The sequence below is a fragment of the Varroa jacobsoni genome, unplaced genomic scaffold (assembly GCF_002532875.2).
Source record: "Varroa jacobsoni isolate VJ856 unplaced genomic scaffold, vjacob_1.0 scaffold_1254, whole genome shotgun sequence".
NCBI classification, from domain to species: domain Eukaryota; kingdom Metazoa; phylum Arthropoda; class Arachnida; order Mesostigmata; family Varroidae; genus Varroa; species Varroa jacobsoni.
This window is the reverse complement of record NW_019214156.1, coordinates 260,796-283,290: the sequence shown is the minus strand read 5'-3', so window position 1 is coordinate 283,290 and position 22,495 is coordinate 260,796. Positions and strand designations below refer to the sequence as shown.

Below are 22,495 nucleotides of genomic sequence, written 5' to 3'. Positions count from 1 at the left end.
ACATATATATATAGGGGCCAACGTTTTTACTTAGAGTGGTAAAGAACCTCATGTTGAAGGAAAGTTTATGAAAAAATAGTCTGTATTTGCCTGTGTAGGGTTGATGCGTAAAAAACGAAATAGAGTCATTTAGCGTGCTCACCAAAGGATGTCGCTGAAGCCAATTGTGACTCCTATAATCGTACGCACATCACTTCATGTTGCGTTTACAACGCTTGAGCCAATAACTCTATTCCTTTATACACTATCTATAGTACTACTGTAAATAAGTTTGTTGAAAAACAATTTGGTTCTTGGAGATTAAGCAATAGGTTGCTCTATGATGATTTATATCTGGTTACGTCCTTTGTTTTTCCTTCCTAGAATACTGCAATAATATTGGCTGACTACATTCTGATATGATATTCTGTAGTCAGTAAGTTAAAGAGTAGCCAAGACTATGGGTATTTATTTTAGTAAGAAGACTAAGATATGCAAAGACATAATACTTTGTCATCACAGAAAAATCGCCTATCTGCAATGTCGAAATGAAATTCTCCCTCTAACCAATTGTATTGCCATTTCTATATGTGTGAATTAAAAGCATATGCAGCGATTATATGAACCTGGAGAGAAAGCCTTTTTATGTCCATTTATTGCCTTCGCGGATGATTAATGCTCTCTTGGAAAAATGTTTGTTCGCTCACCTGTAAGCCATAACGGTCCTCTCGGGATGGACTGTGACGACGTTGCCATCAGGATCTTTCTCATAAAAACCTTTGTCTGTAAGCTTCACTAGACTTTTACGCGGTTTTATTGTGCTCACTGCAGCTGTAAATCCTTCGCCCTCCGCTGCATCTTGATCGCTCCCAACTACAACCATCAAGAGAATAAATAACCCTCTTTCTTTGTACAAATTATAAGAGAGTTAACGCCTACTTAACGGGTTCATGACAAACCAAGCTCTGACAACATATGTAGCTCTCTTAGCATTTATAATTAGATACGTAAATACCTCTTTCCATTCGATTTTCAAGTATTGATTCATTCTTTTCAGCGCAGATCAGGTACGCTTCGACTGGCAGTTCCTCCTCGAAAAGTCGTATATTGGCGCTGAATTTTGTTGGCATCAGCTCCTTCATAGACCATTCTTCACTCTGATCAGATACAAGAACATTAGGTGTGTAGTTAGAAATGTTAGGCAGAAAGTGGCTAAGGTAGCAGGCAGCATGTCCTAACAGCTCTGTCGCACGATGTGGACAAAAATAAAAGCAGCTCAGGTAATGTTACAAATGTTCGTAACAAGATAGAATTCAAACTAACTTGACTAATGATAACTAACTGTAAACATGTAATGATAACAGTAAAATGAATAAACACAAGATTTATTCACGAAACCATATATTTTATCTAAGAAAAATGAGAGGAGACGACACATATTGTCCGTCAACATAACATTGCTGTCGTTTAAATTTCTTGTTAGGCTTGCGCATCTGAAAAACTGATATGTCTCACCCTTCTCATAGCGTCCTGGTAAGACATGGAGGTGACACCCGAAAATATCTCTCCGAAAAACATAATGCTTTTATTATACGTATCTTGGCTAAGTATGTCCCGGTCAGATACGACTGTCAGTATGGCATCCGATAAAACCTGTTTGAGAACGTTCTTCATTTTGATGAATGTAGTGCATTCCACATCAAACCCAAGATCTGAAAAAATCTTCGAAGTACAGGCGGTAAGAAGTGCTTAAAATGTCCGGGACAAACAGGTTTTTTCTCGATATGAGTTTAACGACACTTAGGTTTAGTAAGTCTTTTATCACGCTTTCAGTGAGTGTCTGCTGGTATAATAAATTTGTCGCAAAACAAAATATACAGAGACAATTTATTCGACTAATTTAAATATTGTGTCAAATGAATAAACGTACCATAAGTTCTATATCAGAGTAGCCAGAAGCCTCCTCGCTGTGGCGATTAATAATATCCGCTGCGGTCATCAATCCGCTCAAAAGATTTGAAAACTGTTCATTCTCAGGACGTAGGTTGAGTTTTTCTTTTAGCGAAGTCACCTGCAACATATATATTTACTTCCATATTTGGTGTCTGGTAGTAATAACCACAGACTCAGGTAAACTTTATCAAAACCATCGTATTGTATACAGAACAAAATATATGCCTATGAATTGTAGTAAATTTCATATGATACTGAAGCTTGATACCTACCACCGGAACACTCAGAAAGGCTTCTCATTGAATATATTACACTGATCGGAAGGCAATTTCGGCAACCTTTAATTTTTGCACCTTTAATATAGTAATTTTGTTTGTAGCGTGGCATGCTTCGTCTTTACACTGTTGCGTTTGTTGCATTTTTAATTTTAATTTAACTTGTAGTATTTTTCTGCGAAATCAAATCGTCTGACTGAAAAACTGCACATCCGCTACCATCTTTTTCGCCGCTTTTTATCTAGTAATCACTTAGTTGAGAAAACGATATAATATGACCTTAGGCCTTGTCATTTTCTATATATTTACATGAGTATCTGGCAGAGTTTGCCGAATTGGTTTTGGTATTTTATATCGGCTTTGGAATTAAAATTATGCTTAAATCATAAAATAAGGCGACAAAAAGTGAATGGCAAATTTGTAGACTCCGTCGAAAGGCAAGTCGGTCCGGTCACTGTATGAAGTCTCTGCGGTAGCAAGCGAAACGATTTTTACCTAAGATCAGTATAGTGAACGCAAAGCTTCTAAAGCAGCATTCAATCGAAAAAAGCTAAGTCACGCCTCGGATAAGCCTCAATATAAACAGCACATAGGGTTCGGTCCAAGCTAAAAGGAGTATTTCACTATTGTATACGTTCTCTATTGTAATCGAGAAAGTGATATGACCAGCGCAGATTGCGCTTCTACTAACTTTATTAAGTTTAGTCAAACATTTGATCATATAAAGATAAGAAATCGAAAATTTTATTAGACTCGGTTTTTGACACAAACCGTTCCGTCGAATTACAGCACACAACTTGATTATGCATAATTATGGGCAATTATGCACAAAAAAAGGTTCTACCAGAAGTTAGTTTTCTAACACTAAGTTAAGACTAACTTAATGGAATTGACGGTTTGGACAAGTTCCTATTGAGCCGAGGGTCATCTCGCCAAAGTCGTCAAAACGGCAAACATAACCCTCTCATAAGTCAAACTATTTAATGAGTCATAGCTGTCTTAAGTCTTCCTAGTCACGTCTCTTTTCTGGCGCTTTTACAGCTTTTGAGGTAACTGTTTTACTCCTTGAGGGTATCGAACTCATACAACTATCAGCTCGGAACCAATATTATACCTTTGCCGGGTTGATAACGCCTCCATCTATAAGTTCAACGCAATGATGGTTAATTTTCTTTTCTTGGTTGCTATTGCTGAGATTTTTTGTTTCCGAATCGCAACATGTCATCACGACGCAATCATGCTGAAAATTCTAATAATACACGTAGGCAAGAACTAGCGTTAGACCTACGAATAATTTACTTGAACGAGTGACTGATGGTATGAAATTTCGCGGGTTAATTCTTATAAGCAATCGCTATTCCATGTAGGTGTTATTTATTCGGCTCAACAATGATGGCCCATGTATGAATGATAATTTCCAGCTTGCCTAGTAAAACTTCAATTATGAAATTCAGCTCAGTTAAAAAGCGTACCTTATCAAATTTCATTCGCATGAAGGCATCAGCCAGCTTTCTTTTAACAATGTACCCAACAAATGTTTCGAGGTTATCGTTAGTACTTGGCGAACGGTCGATAAGAAATGCAAACATTCGGCCGAGCTGCTTACGCCCCGCGCGAACCGACGCTTCAACGACTTTAAAGGCCTGGGGAGTTCGTTTGCCGATTGGCGTTTCAGCTTTCTATAATTCAAAAGTGAAGTTAAAAAAAAAAACAAGAATATTATTGTGATCCTGGATTACAGTTTGTAATAAAACTAATCGTACTATATGATGCATCAAACATATGAAACATATGGCTGTCTTCAAACTAATAGGAAATCTTTTAGAAAGTGAGAGAACTCGCCAAATGGAATTTTCACAATGAGACTATGGTTTCCTTGGATTTCATTCTAGCAGTAGACAATGAAACTACTTTGATAATTACATGAAATTGGTAACGACGGCTGCGTGCAACCAGGATTCGGGTAGACCCGAAACACGCCTAAAAAACTAAAATCCAGGACAACCACAGTTTCGATCCACCGTCTGAAACTACGCGTCACCAGATCTATTAGATTTGCTTTTCGTTATAATTCTAATAATAATTTGCAATGATGATAAATTGTATCGCAACATGATGCCCAACATAATTTTTTAATTTTTGGCGATGCCAACTCTTTACCAACATCTTCAACTGAACTAGGTAGTTAAGTTTATAGCAAGCACACAAAATAAAACAGTTTATGATTATCGGTATGATTTTCTATTTATTTTTATTAAGAGTATAATGTTTGTCTGGTATTGGCTGAAGTAATCCCTGCAGAAAAATATATATTTACCATGCATTTGAAATGATTTCAGTCGAATCTACATTTAAAGGCGAAATATTAAAATAACACTTTTTTTTCTCTTATTGACAATCTAAAGTTTTTAACATTCTTAATCAATAATTTATTTGACTATTGCTCGATTATACTGCTTACATTGAGCGCAAGATACATAAAATGTAATAGGAGAGAGCAGATGGTATTTTGTAATTCTGTCCGATGACGAGCTAATGCTCACCTCACCAAAGAAAATAAATGAACCTCCTACGTCAGCGTCGATATCAAATGGTACAACCTCCATCGCTGTCGACTTATTGCCATCCTGCTCATCGTCTTCATCATTTGAAACAGCTGCCTTTTTTGGGAAGCGTTGCGATGGATCTCGAGGTGTTGAACCTACTTTGGAAGGACTTACGGTGCTTGAAGACGCCTGCAGTTCTACCTCTTCTTCCGAATCCGAGATTTCGTGTGCGCGCTTTTTAGGCATTTTGACTCGGAAACAGCCTGCAACCAGTAGAATACAGAATAATTTTTAATTGTATTGCAGCATAAAAAACGATGGGATAGAAACGTGCTTTTCAACTATATTTGACCGCAGATGAGTGCTTATATCACGCGCACAATAATGCTCAATGAATAATCATGATGGAACTTAATAAATACTTTACATGCTAATTTTTGTTATTTAAATATGTTAAGTGTCATATATTCACACGTTTGGATAGCCAAACAGTGGAATAAATCAATTTACATGTATAGTGAAAATAGTATGTAATATATAACTTTTTTTTTACTTGACCTAAACTATTTGACGGATTGGCTAGTATGCATAAATGTTCCTAATAATTTTCTGATTATAGTTGCCAAATAAATGTATATCAGTGCATGAGAAGGATACGTTTCGGCTACACGTCGCGAGAGGCAAATGAAAACTCGTAATAAATGAAGAATCGATTGCTCGAATGCTTTTGTTGTCAATATACTGATAACTGGGCGTATTCGAACACAAGCCAGTGGTACCAACATTTATTTCAAATAATATACAAAGTAGAAGGTTCTAAGAATTTGTATTCAAACATAATTGGTTTACGGTAGGAAATTATATAAACTCCAGATGCAGTTTCACGCTTAAATTACGCTTAAAGTACTTCTTCATACAATCGATAGATTATATGGGCTTCTTACTGATACTATGTACTAAAGGTTTCGAGTCCGGTATCGGACTTTTAGAATGAAACAAAGTGGGTCTATGTCTCGATTCGAATTTAGACTACCATGTACTCCTAAGTTCTGGAGGCAAATACGTTTTCCACTGAGCTATCACAAAGAAAGATACATATTGGCGGGCGCATCCCACTACGCTTGTCATTGATAGACATTTTTTAAATTCTTCAATTAAGCCAATATTTTCTTTATATTCTGTTTATGTAACCACCAAATATCGCTACCGTTAGTAGATTCGCCCTCCTTGTACTTCGTTGATCGACAACTTTATTCTTATATTGTCATAGCACAAGTCACAGACATTCCTATGCACTCCCTTGGACAAAACCATTCTGCGCTCCCTTCTACACCCATTCAAATTTCCCGCCTTCCTTCCAAAATACTAGCAGCTTCCTAAACAGCATAGACGTTTAGCTAGTATTTACTCCTTTTTACTTCGTTTTTGTACTAGACAACCAGATTGTTACTATTAGGTACTTGCATCCCTAGCAAAACTTCGGCTGTTCCCATCGATCACGAAACTTAAAATAAAGTTTGGACTTTATTGTTTTCGAGGCGTCCGTAGAGGGCGCTATGATCGCCCACCTGGCGACTCGGCGCGTTTCGCCGCTCCTCGCTATGTTAGTTGACCATGGTGCGCTGGGCGCTAGTGGGGCTAGTGCTCCTGCACGTTTCGCTGGCAGCTCGCTGCTTTTAAAAATTTACTCTCCCTCCCTCTCTCTCCCTCTCTTCAATACGGTAGTGGCGGCGGCAACAACAGCAAAAGCAGGCGGTAGCTACCACAACGGGCTGATCACAACAGACAGAACGCAACGTCGACCGTCCCGCGGTGTCGCGTTCGCTAGTATCGAGCGAACAGCCGCTACGGTGCACCCGACGGATGCCACTGCCGGGAATAGAAATACATCGTATACATAGAGCTAAAGAGAAAAAGAAAGTGCTTGTCTCAGCAGCAGCGATGGCGGCAGTCGCATTCGGTGCTCTCCGCGTGTACGCGAACGTGCTGTACGTAGCGTGACGAGCTGAGGTGTGTGGCTGAGCTTCGTTCATCGTTTAGAGTAGTAGAAGTTGGCAGATACCTGCTGCTTCGTGATTTGTTCGCTGATCTTTCCAGTTTTGAATACCGCAGTTATTTCTACTTTTGCTGCTATTACCTCTACTAGCACTATTGTAACTGTTGTGCTGTCGAAGCCCGGCAGTTTGTGCTCAGGTCGGATACCGTTGAGTGTTCCTCTGCAGCGGTATAACAACAGCAGTAGTTCTAATATTTGAAATAGAAGTAGCATCACATTAACAAACAAAGTACTAACAGAAGTTATTCGCAAGAGAGTTTTTGTTATTATCATCGCTGTCGTCGTCGTCGTCGTCGTTGTTGTTTTTCTGTCCCTGAAAGTGGGATGGATCGCGGCCTCAAGTCGTCAAGGTTGTTGCATCTGACGCACGTTGTGGATAAGGTTCTATCATTGTCTGACTGACTACCGCTCCTGTTTTTCCCTTTTCATCGTTCTCGTTAGAAGTGGTTCATTGATGCATTGTCGCCAAATTGCGCTGGGAGCTGCAACTGGTAGAAAAATAGAAGCCTTGCAATGATAACATTTTCACTACCGTAGGTTAGTACGGTCGTTATAGGAGAAGAGAACTATCAGCACAACTTGTTGTTTAAATTGCGCTGTCCATTAACTCCGTCGGATATACACTAATTGATCATTCCATAAAAATAGCCCTGCCTTAACGCTATGGAATAGCCACAAGGACTTGTAAAATCGTAACGGCCTTGACGGCTTCTTCAATGTGCTTTATACCTCTACTGGAATACGTGATTAGCTCTTAGACGGACGGCCTATTTCAAGAAAGAAAGTAGTCGAAGACACCCTCGCTGTAAATGGATCTAAGAGAACAGAAGCGAACGGTTGCCGAACAGAAGTTTTCAGATTAGAGAACGCCACTAGTGTTAAAGCAGAAGTTCGTTCGGACAGTCTGGGTAGTCTGCTGGCTGCCATAGGCCCCAATATCAGTTGGCATCAAATGCGGAAACGAAACCCGAATACTGACGTCTTAATTTTCGGTTGCACTGAAAAAGCAACTGAAGTTGTTGGTCGATAAGCGAAGTTATGTTTTACTTCGTCTGGTTTTATTATGCGTCTGTCTGGCAGCCTTTCGGCGTCCATCGTCATGTTATTCGTTAATTTACTGAAAAACGAAGTGCGGTGCCAGTTGATGTGAATATATTCTTGTGCTTGCATCCGACCTGGGTGGTCACACAGTTACGACTAGCTAGTTGGAATAATTGAGTCGTTGGTGTCTGTGGAGTCCGTGGGATTGTCCTGTGCTGTGTGCGAAATCTTTTCTGTTTATTGCTTCGATCTTGTTGGCGTGCGTGTTATCTGATGATGATTGTGTGTGTTCTATGAAACGTTGTAACGAAGTCTGAACAGGAATGCCGTCGTTTGCTGTGTTCGATGACGACTTTCAAAAGACTGACGAAGTGACGAGGTGCAAGGATAGTGCCGCTACGAGACAATCTTTCCCATTCCGTCGATCGGAACCACTGTGAGGATGAGTTCGATGAAAGTGACGGTCAATTTTGGTGCGGTCCGAGTAATCGTACCGTGCGGAGTCGGCGATATACCCGTTCGGGAGGTGCTCGAACTTGCCGTTGTCCGTTACAAGAAAGCAACCAACAAGGTGGGTACAAGACATAAAGTGGGTTTGGAATAATACTACGTGCCAGGTCACCAAATAATTCGCACTATCTTACAATCAGCGATACGGGCCATGTTCGCGATGGGCGTAAAATAAGCAGCGAAGCTGAAGTTATACTCAGTTTTACCTCCAACGCTTAAATGTTCGCGATGCTATGGCAGACAAGTTTCATCGAACGTTTTTCAAGTTGACAGTAAGATTTGTGAAATGATTCTGGTATCGTTGCATTATCGCTACCCGGCTGATAAATCGCTACCAATCTTCTAGCAATATTTATTGCCGATAAGTGTTTTCTTACTACGAATAAAAAGAACGTTCTGTGCTGGGCGCAGGAGACGCAGCAACCTGTTGAGGAGTTGCCTTGATTCTCGGTAAGATCCGTTGAATGTTCTTGCTTATCTGCATGTTTGTGAATGCTTCTATCAATGCTTCAATATCAGTTATTAGCAGCTGGTAAGACGAGTAAAGCTTGCCGCGTTTGGAATGTTCATCAATAGCAAATATCCTTGGCCATGTACTGGCAGACAGGCACAGGTGTATAAATCCTTGGAGGAAATCTTTCATTTTAACCTATGTTTGGTTTCATGTGTGCAAATCATAGCTGTCTATGATCTCGATAACGTTTCCGTGTTACTAAGGTTGTCGCTTAAGTCTACAACGAACCTAATTTTCAACGAAAGTTCGTAGGTAGCTACACAACATTATATATTGATTCTAATTAGATATGATGTTTTCGGACTGCTTTTGAATTCTGTATTTTCCAAAATATAATTTTTTCTTTCGAAATTCATTTCTTTTACACCAAATTCTTTCAAAGGAGTTCTGTGGGGAGCGGAGAAAGTCATTGAAGAAACCGAAGACTATCAAATGGGTTAGGGAGAGTCTCGACCCTCCCTAATCCATTGATTGCCGGCTGTAGCCACAATGAAATATCACTCTTCTGTTGTAATTAGGCGCTTGTCTTGAATGCCTTGCTTTAAACAGTTGAACAGCTTAATTTTTTTAATGTGTATTTTTTTATTTTATTTATACCTTAACATAGCATTTCTTTAAGCTAATGCGTTGTTTGAGAGAGCCTCTTAGAAAAGCACTTCCCTGCGAAATGTGCAGCCTCATTGGCTAGTGTGGTTTTAGCTTGGGGGTTTTGAGGGGTGCTACTACATGGATTTTGACCTACTTTCAATAACATTACTGTAGAGTATTCACTTTTCATCATTCGTCATTATTTTGGCACGACAAAAAAATTATCCTCAGCTAATTTTAAAGGGTGACCGAAAATGGTGCATGGCTCTCCAATTAGTGATTGGCCCAGTCGTGAAGCATGAGCTTAATTCAGTCGTTGTTTAGTAGGTGTTCTCGAACCGTTGAATTAAAGTATTAGGAGGTTTTGTTCGAAGGCCAAGTTCGACAAGCCTTGAATAATAAAGCCCGAAGCCACTGTTTTCTTTTTTAACGTATTAACCAAAAAATATTCCATATCCAGCTCTTTTCGAGCTACCCCTACAAGTTCTGGTGATGATGGTTGAACTAGAAGACGACAAGTTTGCCTCTGTGTCGACCCCTTCATTTTCTGTCGGGTTCCCCCTCCGTCGCTGCGTCGTTGTTACCGTCGACAGTAGCACATATTAGCAAGTGCATCACCTTGTTGTTTGTATCTGCTCCTGCTGTTGGCGGCAGTAATTCCAGAGCGGAAAACAATTCGTTGGTTTGGCTTATGAAAAACCACGACGAGAGTTACATACAGCAAATGCCGTACCACATAATCCTGTGCTAAAAGAAGGAAGCGAATGATTCGAACATCGGCGGCATAAAAACTCCTTTGTGTACTGCTGCTGTGCGCGTGAAATAGTATGTTATTTCAATGTTATATCTACCGAAGCCCAGGATATGACAGGAAAAACTACTTTACTGCGAAAGGAAAAAGAAGCCTTCCCAGCAAATGTTCCCAGTGAAACAGTAACGGTGGCCAAAAGGTATGTGCACACCGGTGGTTTCTAGTTATCGTTTATAGTTAATGCAGTCAATATATGAGCGCGTGTTTGTGTGCCTATTCATGTAATATCATGCAGCTGGTTTTTGCACAGAATGGCGTCATGTTTAGCTTTGCGTCTGTCGAACGCTCCACAGCAATAACAATAATAATAATAGCGGCGTCAGCGGCGGTTATCCGTTGCCGCCACTGTCGTCGTCATCGTCGTTGTTGCAGCAGAAGCTCACATCGTGTCTCGTGTTGCTGTGCCGGTCGCGTGCTGGTCAACAACAGCAGGCTGTCTTGCTGCGCCGTTGAAAAATGAATAAAAACGATGTCCAGTTCTGTCGTCTGCTGTCCTAATCAACAAGTGACTGCTGGCTACTGTTTTGCGGTAATAAGATGTCAGTATCAAAACAACGGTAGCAATTGTCAAAGTAGAACGCGACACGGATGATTTCGGGTTATTGAAGATGTTGAATTCTGCAATGGACGAGCACAACAGCATTGACACAACTTTTGCTACTGCCAGCACCATTACTGCAATCTGCGCCTACGGCGTTGAGTACAAAGCACTGTGTCGGTGATAGCGACTCCCGTTTTGAACATTTTCATTTGGCTTGCAATTCCCTGGCATTGAGACGACATCAATGTTGCTTACCGGGATCAGCCGGTCAACAGCGTTAGTAAATTACGCGATCTTTTCTAAAATGGAGTGCGCATAACTGATGGACATACTGACCGATCGTCCGATATACCTTTCGCTCGGCGTTCCTCTAGGGGGCCATCACATTACTTGCAACACTTGGCAACACTATTTGCAGTGGTACCACTAATGCTGATAGTTTCCTTCGTGCTCCGGTTGCAAATTCCGTTGGCATCATAAAAAGAGATGAGTACAAACCGGAAAAAAAGCTAACCGGATTCACAGATAACGAAGTCCTGCAGCAACAGGCGCAGAGCCGCAGGCAAAATTTGCAACTCAAATAAGCTGACAGCAAAGAAGCGGACAAGTCTTGGGCCTTAGGACCGTATCGTCAACGCCCCTTCACCGGTTTTAGAAAGCAGTCGTGACATAGATTCATACTGATTAATGAAGCGTGCTAGTGTACTAAGTCAAGGTACTTATCAGAACCCAAAAACATGCGAACACACCTCGGACTTCATACGTCTAACTATAATTACCGTCACCTTTCACTGCGTTTGGGGTCTTATACGGTCATAAGTTTTGAATTCAATTGCCCATTATGAGGCATCACTCTTACCCATTCTATGCACTTCGATAACTTACAGCAAATAATTACTGTGAACGTTAAGAGTTGCTGTGAAGTAGAGTAGTTGTCAAACTAGAAAAGTTATATTACTGTAAGGCTTTTAACAAAAAATGACAGCCAAAAATATATCAAGTGTCGTTCAGCGTGTTATGCCAAGCTTAGCGTAAAATAATAATGTACATGTTAGAATTAAAATGTTAAGTGCCATACTTTTGAGTATTACCATGTTTTTACTATTACCGCGCCGAGCAGGTATGTATCCCAATAATATCGGCCGCACGGTGGCCCTTGGATAGGATTAGATATTTGACCGCACTACTGTAATTGTCCAATGATTGTGATTGATTCAGTGATTGCGAAAATCGTCCAAAAAGTGTCTTCGCGGTATTTTAAATTTAAAGATTTTCGTAAGCGCCTTGTTGACATTCGTAGTTAAAATTTGATTCTATTAAAACAGCGAACTACGCGTTTTCATATGAAAGACAAGCCACTTACCCCAGTTATTAACTTTGTAGTTTACCCTGGCTGAATCCTAAGACCGTATTTTTCTTTCTACTGATAATCGTATGCCTGTACTTATTACAGTTGTCTGTAAAGTCCTGCTACAGTTATAATAGTCCTATGAAAAAAGTAAACGAATGAGTCGGCCGAGTAGCCGGTTGTGTCAGTTAGCCGGTGTGTTAGTTCTGTCCATCAAACTCCAGACAAACCCTGCTATCCATCTAAAATCCAAGCCACGATCAACGCCTCACGAACCTTACCGTTAACCTGATCGTCGTTTAGCTCGCTCGACGTTTAGTTGAGGCCGCATTGCGCGCAGAAATGTGGTAAACAAATAGACATAGGCAGTGGGCAGCATGCGGTCATGGCAGTCTGACACCGCTGAGGTAGAACACAACGCACACGACATCTTTTTATTTATATAAAGTATTTACATAGAAGGTGAACGGTTGACCGTTCTTCAATGCGGTGTTATTATTGTTATGCTTGTCGTTTTCATATAAGGTGGTAGGTATAAGCAGGTAAAGCACCGACTCGTGCTTAGTGCTTGCTATTTTTAATGGCAGAAACGAATTTTTTTGCCTCATGTACAACAGCAACAGCAGCAATATAAAAATCGAATCCTTTTAATCCGTTTAATGCTGTTGTGATGTGAGAATCAACGCGAACCGATCCGGTTTCTCGAACTGAAGGACTAGAGGCTACCGTCTCCTCTCTAATAATTATGTTGTGTGTACTTTTCTAGGCTGTAGAAGTTCAATGCAACAGTCATGACACTGCGGTTGTCGACGTACTGATATGTACGCGTTAGTATCGATATTGGGGCTCGTTTTCGTCAAGTTTATCGAAAGCGGCTGGAGATAGTTGCGCGAACTCTGTGGTGTCTATAGACGAAGAGAGAAAGCGGAGAAATCGTAGCACTATTTATATCGCAAACGGATACAAAGAGATAAGTGATTGTTGGCCTATAGTATGCTCACGTCGTGTGCCGCCTGCTTTGAACGACGGCTAGCAAACGAATCATTGCTATAGTAATTATGCCAAGAAAAATACTGCTGCCGATACTGATTATGACGGTGATAACGACGTTATTACTATTTTTCTGGTGCTGCCAATCAATATTATGCTAGTAGTAGCAGTAGAACGCCAAATTAACTCCCGTGTCTCAAACGAAATGTAGACTGTACCTTTTTCCTTTGCTGGAAAAGAAAGTTGCGACAATAAGGAGTGAACGAGTGGTTGTTGGAGCTGCAGTAATGGGTGGCTCAAGTTATCCTGTGTTAGCTACTACTGTGAACGCATTTGTGTGGTGCTTTTTGTTCGATCGCGTGCAGTCTGGTTTGTCCGTTTGCCTAAACTAACCGCGCAAAGCGAGCCGATGCTGCGAACATCTAGTAAAGCGGGTAAACCAAGAACAGAATCCCCTTGCTGATTCCTCTTTCAACTAGCGCAGAAGTGTCAACAGGACTGGCCGTTGCAGCGGAACCGCAATATCCGGAAATACAAGCATTGAAGACGCTGTAATGCCAGCCACGCCTGCTATATAACACTATCCTTCACAAACGACCCGAATAATGGCCACTCGGGTTCTGTTGACGGTAACAATAGTAACGAATGTTCTATGTAAGGATTGAATCAACGGGGTGGGGCCTGTATGGGGTAGAATGAGGAATTGCGAAGGCAAAATAATGAATTGAACTTATATAAATGTAACGAATAATTCAGAAAGTAGGATCACATATATTTGCAATGACTATTGTAGCATAACAGAATAACATGAGACATAATGAAATTTGATTACGGCTTGTTCGTCTTTTTTTTTTTAATTTTAAAGTTTTTTACGAACACAAATTAGTATTTCGTTGTACGAGAGCATGGGTGTTAGCGCAACCTATGATGATAACAAAAATAGTCGAAGGTTAATCGAAAAATGCCTTTGAAACAGCATTTACTACTAGTACTTAGTACTTAAGATCAAGCGTGCAGGCGCTTCCCTGAGCTTTCTAAGTGCTTCATGTATACGTTGTTTCTACGAGGCACAGACGTCGAAGATACTGCCAAATGCGTTGCGTCTATGCATGTTGCAACGATATCAGAAGTGTCTGGAGCGCTCACATGAGGATAAAACTCATACATATGTAGATACTTAATATTTTCCCTTTCTGAAATGAGTTCAATTGTAAATTAGCAAATTTATTTTCTTTTGTTTTTTAGGCAGCTATTCTGCTGCCAGTGCGCTGAGTCGCATTTAGACCAACAATTAGAAAATTTCCCGCCAACTTTTTCCCACCTTGACGTTTCCTCAGTGTACGGTGTTCGTGGCCAGTGCATACGCCGACAAGTGTTTCGCATGTAATGGCATCAATAGCGTCTTGTGCCGTACAGTGACTCTTTAAACATGTTGAATCCTATTGAAACCTTCGTTTTGGCTATACAGCGAGCACGACGATGACGACTATAGCAAGTCACGAACTGCTCTTTTCCAAGCTACCGTTATAGGATTGTTAGTGAATCGCTCTTATGTGTTTTTGCGTACATACTACATGATATTATTATTAGTATTACATATTATGATACGCTAACAACGGTTGATTTTCGTGAAGCCATAGAGGCACGAATGTTTTGCTAGATCGTTCCTGCCGCGTAGAAGTAAGTCATCGTATATGTATGCTGCGTTGTTGTCGTTTTGTCATTACGTTACGCGTATGATCAGTGATTGCTGTAGCAATGCTATTACTATTATTATTACCACGTATTTCCCCTATTGGTGTGAGATATGTTATGCACAAATTAATAACGCATAGATGAATAGACAGCGACCGCTGTCTAACGCAGTAGCTACTAACGTCGCCTCGTTAGTTTGGTGTTAAATGATGAATATCACAGCGTTGTCTTATATACGTAAGTAGGAAAATAAATGGAGCTATACAACAAGGACCGGCGGTGTCACACTCATCGTCCGATCGAGCGCTCAGCTACTACAGAGACACACAGATATTCGTTTCAGCCTTCACCTAGTCCGATTGGCTTCTATACTGAACGAAGCCGATCGCTGTAGGCACTGTTACTTCGCTACGGTGCTAAACACTACCGAAGCCGACTGGACCGCTTATTGTAGAAGCAGTGCTTTCGTTATAGTTCATCTTGGACAGCTGTTGACATCCTCTTTCTGTTAACCAGTAGCGTTATGAAGACGAATTGAACGAAGCTGAACGACGATGACAACACAAAGTTCGGAGCTGAGTAAATTGTCTACTTCAAGTCAAGCGAGAAACTGCGTGAAGCTCTGGTGCCCCGGGGATGTTCCATAGACCCTATCTGACTTCGTCGAACTGCCACGACTACTGTTGTTATATTGCATTACCCTGTATTGTGCATGTTACTCTGACACTAGGTCATAACTACTGACGCAGATGTTGTCGTCTGAGCAGCAAGAATTGGCAAAACTTCACTAGTTCTATCTATTGCGTGATTAGTCATCATTCGGCGTGTAAGTATGCTATTCAGTCTGCACGCATTGACGAGCAAAGAGTCGCTTCATCCATCTTTGCTGCTGCTGCTGCCGCCGCTGCTACATCTGATCGGCTTTTACGGCCGTTGTCATTGCTCCTACTGTTGAATAATCCAGAAATTCGAAGAACGATGATTATTAGTTAGCTAGAGTGATGGTCGTAGCAGCCTAAGCAGGGTAATCGTTGTTCGTTCGTCTTTTGCTTGAACTTGAACAAAGGAAAACATTCAAGCTGGTAGTTAAAAAGCTGGTAGAAACAACAAGCGTCGCCTACAATTCTCCTTTAATGATTGTGGGCTAAAGTCGAATATGCGCAAGACGCAATAGATACTGTGCGGTCGCGTGCATTTGTGTGTGTACGTGTGCACCAGCGAGCGATGGCAACGATGGGGAAAATGTAATTCAATTATATTGAATGCATGTATATCGTAGTCATCACCATTATCATTCGAATAATAATATGGTAGTAGTTTCCAACGTCTTTCTACTACTTTTGACAAGATTTTCCAATGCTGAATCTTCGTTTTAGCGAAAACAGTGCCAGTAAAAGTACTCTGATGAGTAATGTACCGTATGTTGAATTCACATGATATACAGTGTACACAATGCATATTTAAGTTTTTTTTTTTTTTTTTATTGTTAATTAGATTCGTATCAGGATGATCGCATCGTAAGGAGAGTTGCTTCAGATGTTCGAGAACGATTCAGACGCTATCATTTAGGGTAATTGTCGCTTTAGTATCTATTTTTCTGAGATGTCAAGAAGCGTGAATAGCTTTGTTCGTCAGGATTAAGTCGAAAACGAAGTATCGTCTTAAATAAAAAAACAGTGATCCAATTAATACATAGATAATAATTTATTCACTCATTATTTACCGAATTATCTGCATATATCTTACAATGCCGTAGGTCTTGTTCTAAACTTGCAATGAAATAGCTCGTCGTAGTTCTATTGTCAAAAAAATAATTTTACGTGGTCATACAGCCTACACGTTTGAGAAAATATGGTAGCGCAAAGTAAGATCCGAATTAGGCAACAGTTCATTCGCCCTACGCCAGAATCTGCCGTAAGTTAGTGTTATTCGTTTATAGCAACTGTTGTCTAGTTGTGCAATTTATGAAAATATACCTCGATATAGTATGTTTTTCCCGTTACTTGATTCGAAGCATGAGACCAATAATGGTATTAGTTTAAGATGTCTAAACGTCTAGCCCTGTTTCGCGTATTTACGGCGATGCTAACGTTCGCTATTAATCGGAAGACGACGTATAGCTTTAGCATAATCAGCGAAAACATTTTCGGAATCGCTGTTTATGGCAGCGATCTGATGTCCACGTCACCTGGCTGTGGCATGCACCGTCTCTGGTGCGTATGACTGTTAATTCCATGGCGATTGCTCACTCAGTTATTCAGAGAATCCAACCCCAGTGTAACCTAACCTACATACCTAGTAGTCTTGGAGTTTGTATGGCTTAGTTTATTTGTATAAGTGCTTCATTTGAAGGTGATGATGATATGTGAACGAGATTGGGTAAGACACTCGTGAATATGCCCGCAAGTAAGCACTTCCAGGGATAAACGTGATGACGACCCGCTTTCCAATGGCCAACGGTCTGTTTCTGAAGCGCTGCGAGCATATTGTTCATCGGGCATGTGGTGACAGTGTTGTAATGCTTATAAAACCTATTCAGTTTGTTTCTAAACGCTGACGATTCTGGTAGGGCTGTAGGTATTTGGCGAAGCGCACTTTGTGCTTATGGCCTTATTTTCCGACATATAGGGGCTGTAAGTCCCGCCTCTTCCTTTTATATGGCAGGCGATTTCTCCAAAACGGGGGATATTTTTGACTGAATTTGGAACAAATGCCATTAACCTCTACAAGATTTGATATTGACTGAACGGGTATATATACTACGTATTAATTAACTTTGTTATATCATGACAGGCTTATTCATTATACAATGGTGATAATCCTTCTCGTTGGAGATAATGCAAAATTCCTTGTGGGAACCAGTTCTCTAGAGCAATAATAGAAGAAGGCTTGTTTCTATCTTTAGCGTACGCACTTGTTCGAAGCTTTACTCAGTGTAGGCTTCAAAAGCTCACACTTGTTTGATATGCAATATATATATAAAAGATAACAAGTACGTTTCCTAAAATATCCTTACTTTAGTAGTATCTCAATAGAACTTTATTTGTTATTCAAATATGTTGCAGTCATATTAGAGTCTGAATCGGTACGATTGCTTGTACGGCAGTGAGGATTAGATGTGGCTATACGATTCATAAATAAAGTGTGTGAAATAAAAGTTTACATTTTGAATTTCCTTTAAATTAAACAGAGAATATCTCTAACACGTTATTCTGACACTTACGTTTCCAAGAAGTGAACAAAACGCGACACTAGTTTGGCCAGTCGACTGGTATATCTATGCCACTTTCCCATGTGTTTGCAATGATTCGAGTCAATGTTTGTTGCTTCAACGGATCGATGCATAGTACAAAATTCTGGTTATTACTATTCTAGTAAAGAAGATGGAAAACTGCTGATGGTGTTCTGCGAATGAAAGTAATATGCGTCCCAAAGCGAAAACCACAATTCGTCAACTGACAGTATATATATATAATATATAGCTTGTAATCGCTCGCTGTTTTATACTCTTATGGTAATTCATTATTCCTCAAGGAGTACCAAAATAGTAGAGGATAACGATTTTTCAGCTTTTCCCATATTAGGTAGGGTTAATTCTCGTGTCGAAAGCTCGATCGGTGATTTGATAATGCTTGCTTTGTTACATTGGCTGGCCGAACGTTGACTGAACGCCGTCCGTGACGAACAAGTTGCGGAACTTACTGATAAACATCGCTGCTGGGATTCCTTGTGCGGTTGCGCTAGTCTCGCCATTTTTTCTCATCTTCTTGCCCGTTGTTTACCACAGTCGCACACGTTGTTATTGTTGTGTCGTCGTTGTCCTCAGACAAGGTATCTGACGAAGCGCTCCGCGTGCCGTAGTAGCACATGTCCCTCCAATATAAAGCGCCTTCTTTCAATTCATCGCTTGATAATTTCTTCGCTTCTACCTATTTTTACGGGCATTTTTCTTCCACCGTGTGAGTTTGAAAACTCTTCTATTGATGGAAGAGTCTAGACGATGGTCGTCTGTGAGCTTAATCCGAGCAGGAGTGACCACGGCACAACGACGGACTTGCGCTCGGAGAGACCTGCGCATACGCTCACACATGCGATCCTCGCCATAACATCTTCGTCATCGTCATCATACTACTCTGCACCAATACTGCTGCCATAGGCGTGGTGACACCAAAAGATCGTCAAAAAGACGGAAAGTCACTGTGGCAAGGTATCCATTGTCGAGCAGTTTGCTCAATCTGTATGTATTCGCGAACCCACGCAGAGGTCACCGGAATTTGAAGCGCGTTCATATAAAAGAGCGGAACCGCGAAATTTGATGTGGAGTTTTTCGAGAACACACAACAAAATGTTGATAGAAAAATATTCAAATTGTTGTGATAAAGCGAGCGCTACGTTTAAAGGAAAGTAGAGTAGAGTAGAGGCGGATGGCAGCGGACGATAGGTAGTACGGCATTCACTGTAGTGTCTAAATAAACATTGTGACTCCACTCACATTCACCCTAGACTAGATAAAAATGAATTGGGGGATCAAAAGCCTTTGTCTGAATGAAACGAAAAACAAATGCACAACATCATCACAACTCGCAGACACTTGAGGCGCAGTCAAGCTAGCTTAGTAAATTTGAATTTTCAAACTCAGGTGCGTAAAAAAACTTGGAACGTTTCGTTTTTTCGGTTGATACTGATGTTGTGTGAAGTTCAGTCTGTGGTCGATTTATTCAGATACCATTGAATTAGCCGTGTGATGGCATCGGAAAAGTGGCTCTCGTGTTTGTAGCCCGCGCTGTTGAGAAGACGAAGGATTACAGTGGATGGATAGCTTGCCATAGTTCTAGAACTGATTATGCATGTACGAGCAGGGTCACGTCAAGGTGGGTGTTTTTTCGGCACTGCGTTAATACCTATAGAGGTGTATTTGTGCGGCAGATTTTAATTCGAAGGAACGATGTATTCACAACAAGTGATATATGTTATGCGTTTCGACGCATAACTCGTCTTCGATGAAGTAGTAGTTAAACTGGATGGTCGATGTAACGCAATATGCACACATACTTAGTGCACGGCAACGTAACTTCAATGTCCGAGCGAAACAAATACATCAAAATGGAGAAAAAACACGTTGGTTAATACCTGTCAGACACCCTGGCGTCGACGCTTATGGCACGAATAGAAGCGCTTATGCTTATTGAGATGGTGCCGACACCATCTTTCGTGTCTCGTTAGCGTAATCAACTGTATGGGGCCAAGAGACAATATTTTTATGAAATTCTTAAGCGTGACGTTCCAAGACTCCGACGTAATCGATAACATCCTGCAAGTTCAACTATATTATAATAAAGCATCAGGTACCGGTGAGGTTCGCTTGACAACGCTCTGTAATGCATTACCTATAACAGCGCGCAAACCAGAAGGTCACCACCAGAAATTCATTTCTATTTAAAAAACATCCTATTTCGGAAAAAATACTGTAGCTCTTCGTCTTCGCTTTGTCCTCGACGAACAGCTTTCTATAATATAGGGAGGGTGTTGAAATCATACTTGCAGAACAACACTTCTTTAACCACGTATCGGTTCTCTGACCGCAAGCGCACTTCTCTTCGAGAATATTCCGTCGACCATCAGTGGAAAACGTAAGTTCCCCTAAATAGGCTTCATAATGCTCATTCTCTTGACTCAAGCCGATGTCCACCATCCATCCAGTGCATCCGCCTTGAGAATGAAAAGAGAAGAACTAAGCTTCATGGATGCCTTTATTTATTGGGCAATGAACACTATTGCACTTTGATACAAAGGTTTCGTGTGGAGCTCTGAACTGAAACTTGCCCCTGCAGCGTTGTACGAAAACACTCATGCATTGGAGCATCAAATCATGCGGCAATGTCTTTGTTTAAACCATGGAAAAGCTAACATTGGGGGGGAGGGGAGGGGGGGGGGTTGGAATTGTATGACGCAGTGTCGAATTGACAGGTTACCAATCAGTCAATTTCGACACTCGTGCTACAAGGGATGAAACCTGGAAAAGCCAAACAGGTTAAGTCGTTACATTGCTATGGCACACTGCTTCGGCACTCTGTGTAACCCAAGCACAAGCAATGTCCGTGTAGCATATATGAATATAGTAGCATGCAACTGCATACAGCCGATAATTCAACATCGGTTTCGTAAGTGTTTGCGCCTATTGTCAAATATCTTTCCTTCTCATGCCAATTTTATAAAACTTACAACGAGTGTATTTACACAAACATATTTATTATGCCATAACAAATATTTGAATAAACGTATAAGTTTCCAATATAGCTGCCTAGCTCCTGAAGTGATAGCAGAAGTTCTAATACGTAATCTTTTATTGAAGGATGTGCGCAGATGAGGTAGGTCGTCCTTTCCGTCACTGTCAAACGGTTGTTAAGATTGAATGCCACACAAAAACGTGAAAACAAGACGCGAGCGATTAGCACTAACGCAGAAATCTATGGTATTCTCAGGTCCGCTTTCCTTTCGTATTCGAAAAAAGGACTTGGAGAATCAGGCTAGCCAAGTTTCTGTTAGAGGAATGAGAAAATCTAATACGCGGCTAATGAGCGCGTGGCTACAAAAAAAAACAAGGCCAACTCTAGCAGAGAGTCGTTCTTTATGCCAGCTTTATGCATCGGGATTCTATTAAACGAGTCGCCATGGCGGGTGCGGCTTAAGTGGCGGCATTTTTTTGTCGTGAGCGACGACACTGGCGCTATATCTCGTTTGGTAGTATTGGCTTGCCGCTGTCGGGTTTGTCGACAGACAGAGAGCAAATTCTTAAAACATTTCAGGTTGGTTTCAGTTTTGCATTGCAAAAGAAGGAAGGCAAGGGATGGCCAAGACGACAGAATGAAAGAGAAGGCACCTTAATCGCGATGCAATGCTGACAAATGAATGGCGCCTATACTACCGCTTCTGGCACGTCTTCCTGGCGTGCAGCGCTAGGAGACAAATGCATCTAGCCGGTATAAAAGACCTTTTCTTCAGGCAGCATAGCGGCTGTTCAGAATCCTTTTAAGGCAGGCACAATCTACGCCTCGAGATAACGGTCGGACGCGTCGGTCATGACAAAAGCAGAAAAGACCATGAGCATCGCAATGCAAGTTATTTTGCTCTTTCGGTGACTAATCATGTTTTTGCGATCACTATATAAGCCTATATAATTAGGTGTCCTCTCTCTTTCGTAGTAGCCGATAATGAAGCTACCTATTCTCACCGAATGAGAGATACAGAATTCTCACTTGGTCATTAGGTATCGCGTTGGCATCTAAAGCTGTAAACTATGATAAATTAGCAAAGGTGGAGAATACAGTTTATATTTTGTGCTGAAATAATTTTGATCAAGTTATTTTCCGAAGCTTTACGCCGATTTGGCGTAGAGTATCCATTTGATTTGTTCTGAATTTGGAATAATTCTCATGTATATTTAATGGTAGCTAGATTGCCGCGACCGTTGGATGAATTAGATTTAATTGTTTGGCAAACAAATTAATGTAAAGAGGCTGTTTATAATCACCTAATATGCTTTAAGTTTATTGCTATTTACTTGTTCCGCTCGAGGCTAACGTAGACAACCTGATATTTCGCAAAATACAAATGAAAGTCGCAAAGATGGCGTCTAATCTGATAGTCT

The 22,495-nt window shown here is 40.8% G+C and overlaps 2 protein-coding genes and 1 long non-coding RNA gene across 9 annotated transcripts in view; 2 read left to right on the top strand and 1 right to left on the bottom strand.

Moving 5' to 3' along the window:
• LOC111268071 (uncharacterized) overlaps positions 1-6,097 on the bottom strand; it is a 14,763-nt gene extending 8,666 nt beyond the window's left edge. Inside the window, exons 1-8 of one of the 3 annotated variants that reach the window (XM_022846802.2) lie at positions 5,961-6,097; positions 4,751-5,016; positions 3,680-3,886; positions 3,322-3,456; positions 1,910-2,050; positions 1,495-1,701; positions 995-1,136; positions 687-852 (exon numbers count right to left, since the gene is read on the bottom strand). In XM_022846802.2, the coding sequence (XP_022702537.1) occupies positions 687-852; positions 995-1,136; positions 1,495-1,701; positions 1,910-2,050; positions 3,322-3,456; positions 3,680-3,886; positions 4,751-4,999 (1,247 nt within the window). In that variant the 5' untranslated portion in view covers positions 5,000-5,016; positions 5,961-6,097. Of the gene's footprint in view, positions 1-686; positions 853-994; positions 1,137-1,494; positions 1,702-1,909; positions 2,051-3,321; positions 3,457-3,679; positions 3,887-4,130; positions 4,238-4,750; positions 5,017-5,960 lie in introns of those variants that run through there. The other 2 variants (XM_022846800.2, XM_022846801.2) reach the window with 2 other exon arrangements.
• A 265-nt stretch (positions 6,098-6,362) lies between these two features.
• baz (par-3 family cell polarity regulator) overlaps positions 6,363-22,495 on the top strand; it is a 116,254-nt gene continuing 100,121 nt past the window's right edge. For 3 of the 5 annotated variants that reach the window (XM_022846808.2, XM_022846807.2, XM_022846804.2), the window contains exon 1: positions 6,363-8,421. In XM_022846808.2, coding sequence (XP_022702543.1) covers positions 8,293-8,421 — 129 coding nt within the window. In that variant the 5' untranslated portion in view covers positions 6,363-8,292. The remainder of the gene's footprint in view (positions 8,422-22,495) is intronic. The other 2 variants (XM_022846810.2, XM_022846809.2) reach the window with 1 other exon arrangement.
• LOC111268081 (uncharacterized) lies at positions 10,460-13,983 on the top strand. The gene is made up of 2 exons (XR_002684991.2): positions 10,460-11,529; positions 12,929-13,983. It is a non-coding gene; the product is annotated as an uncharacterized LOC111268081 (long non-coding RNA).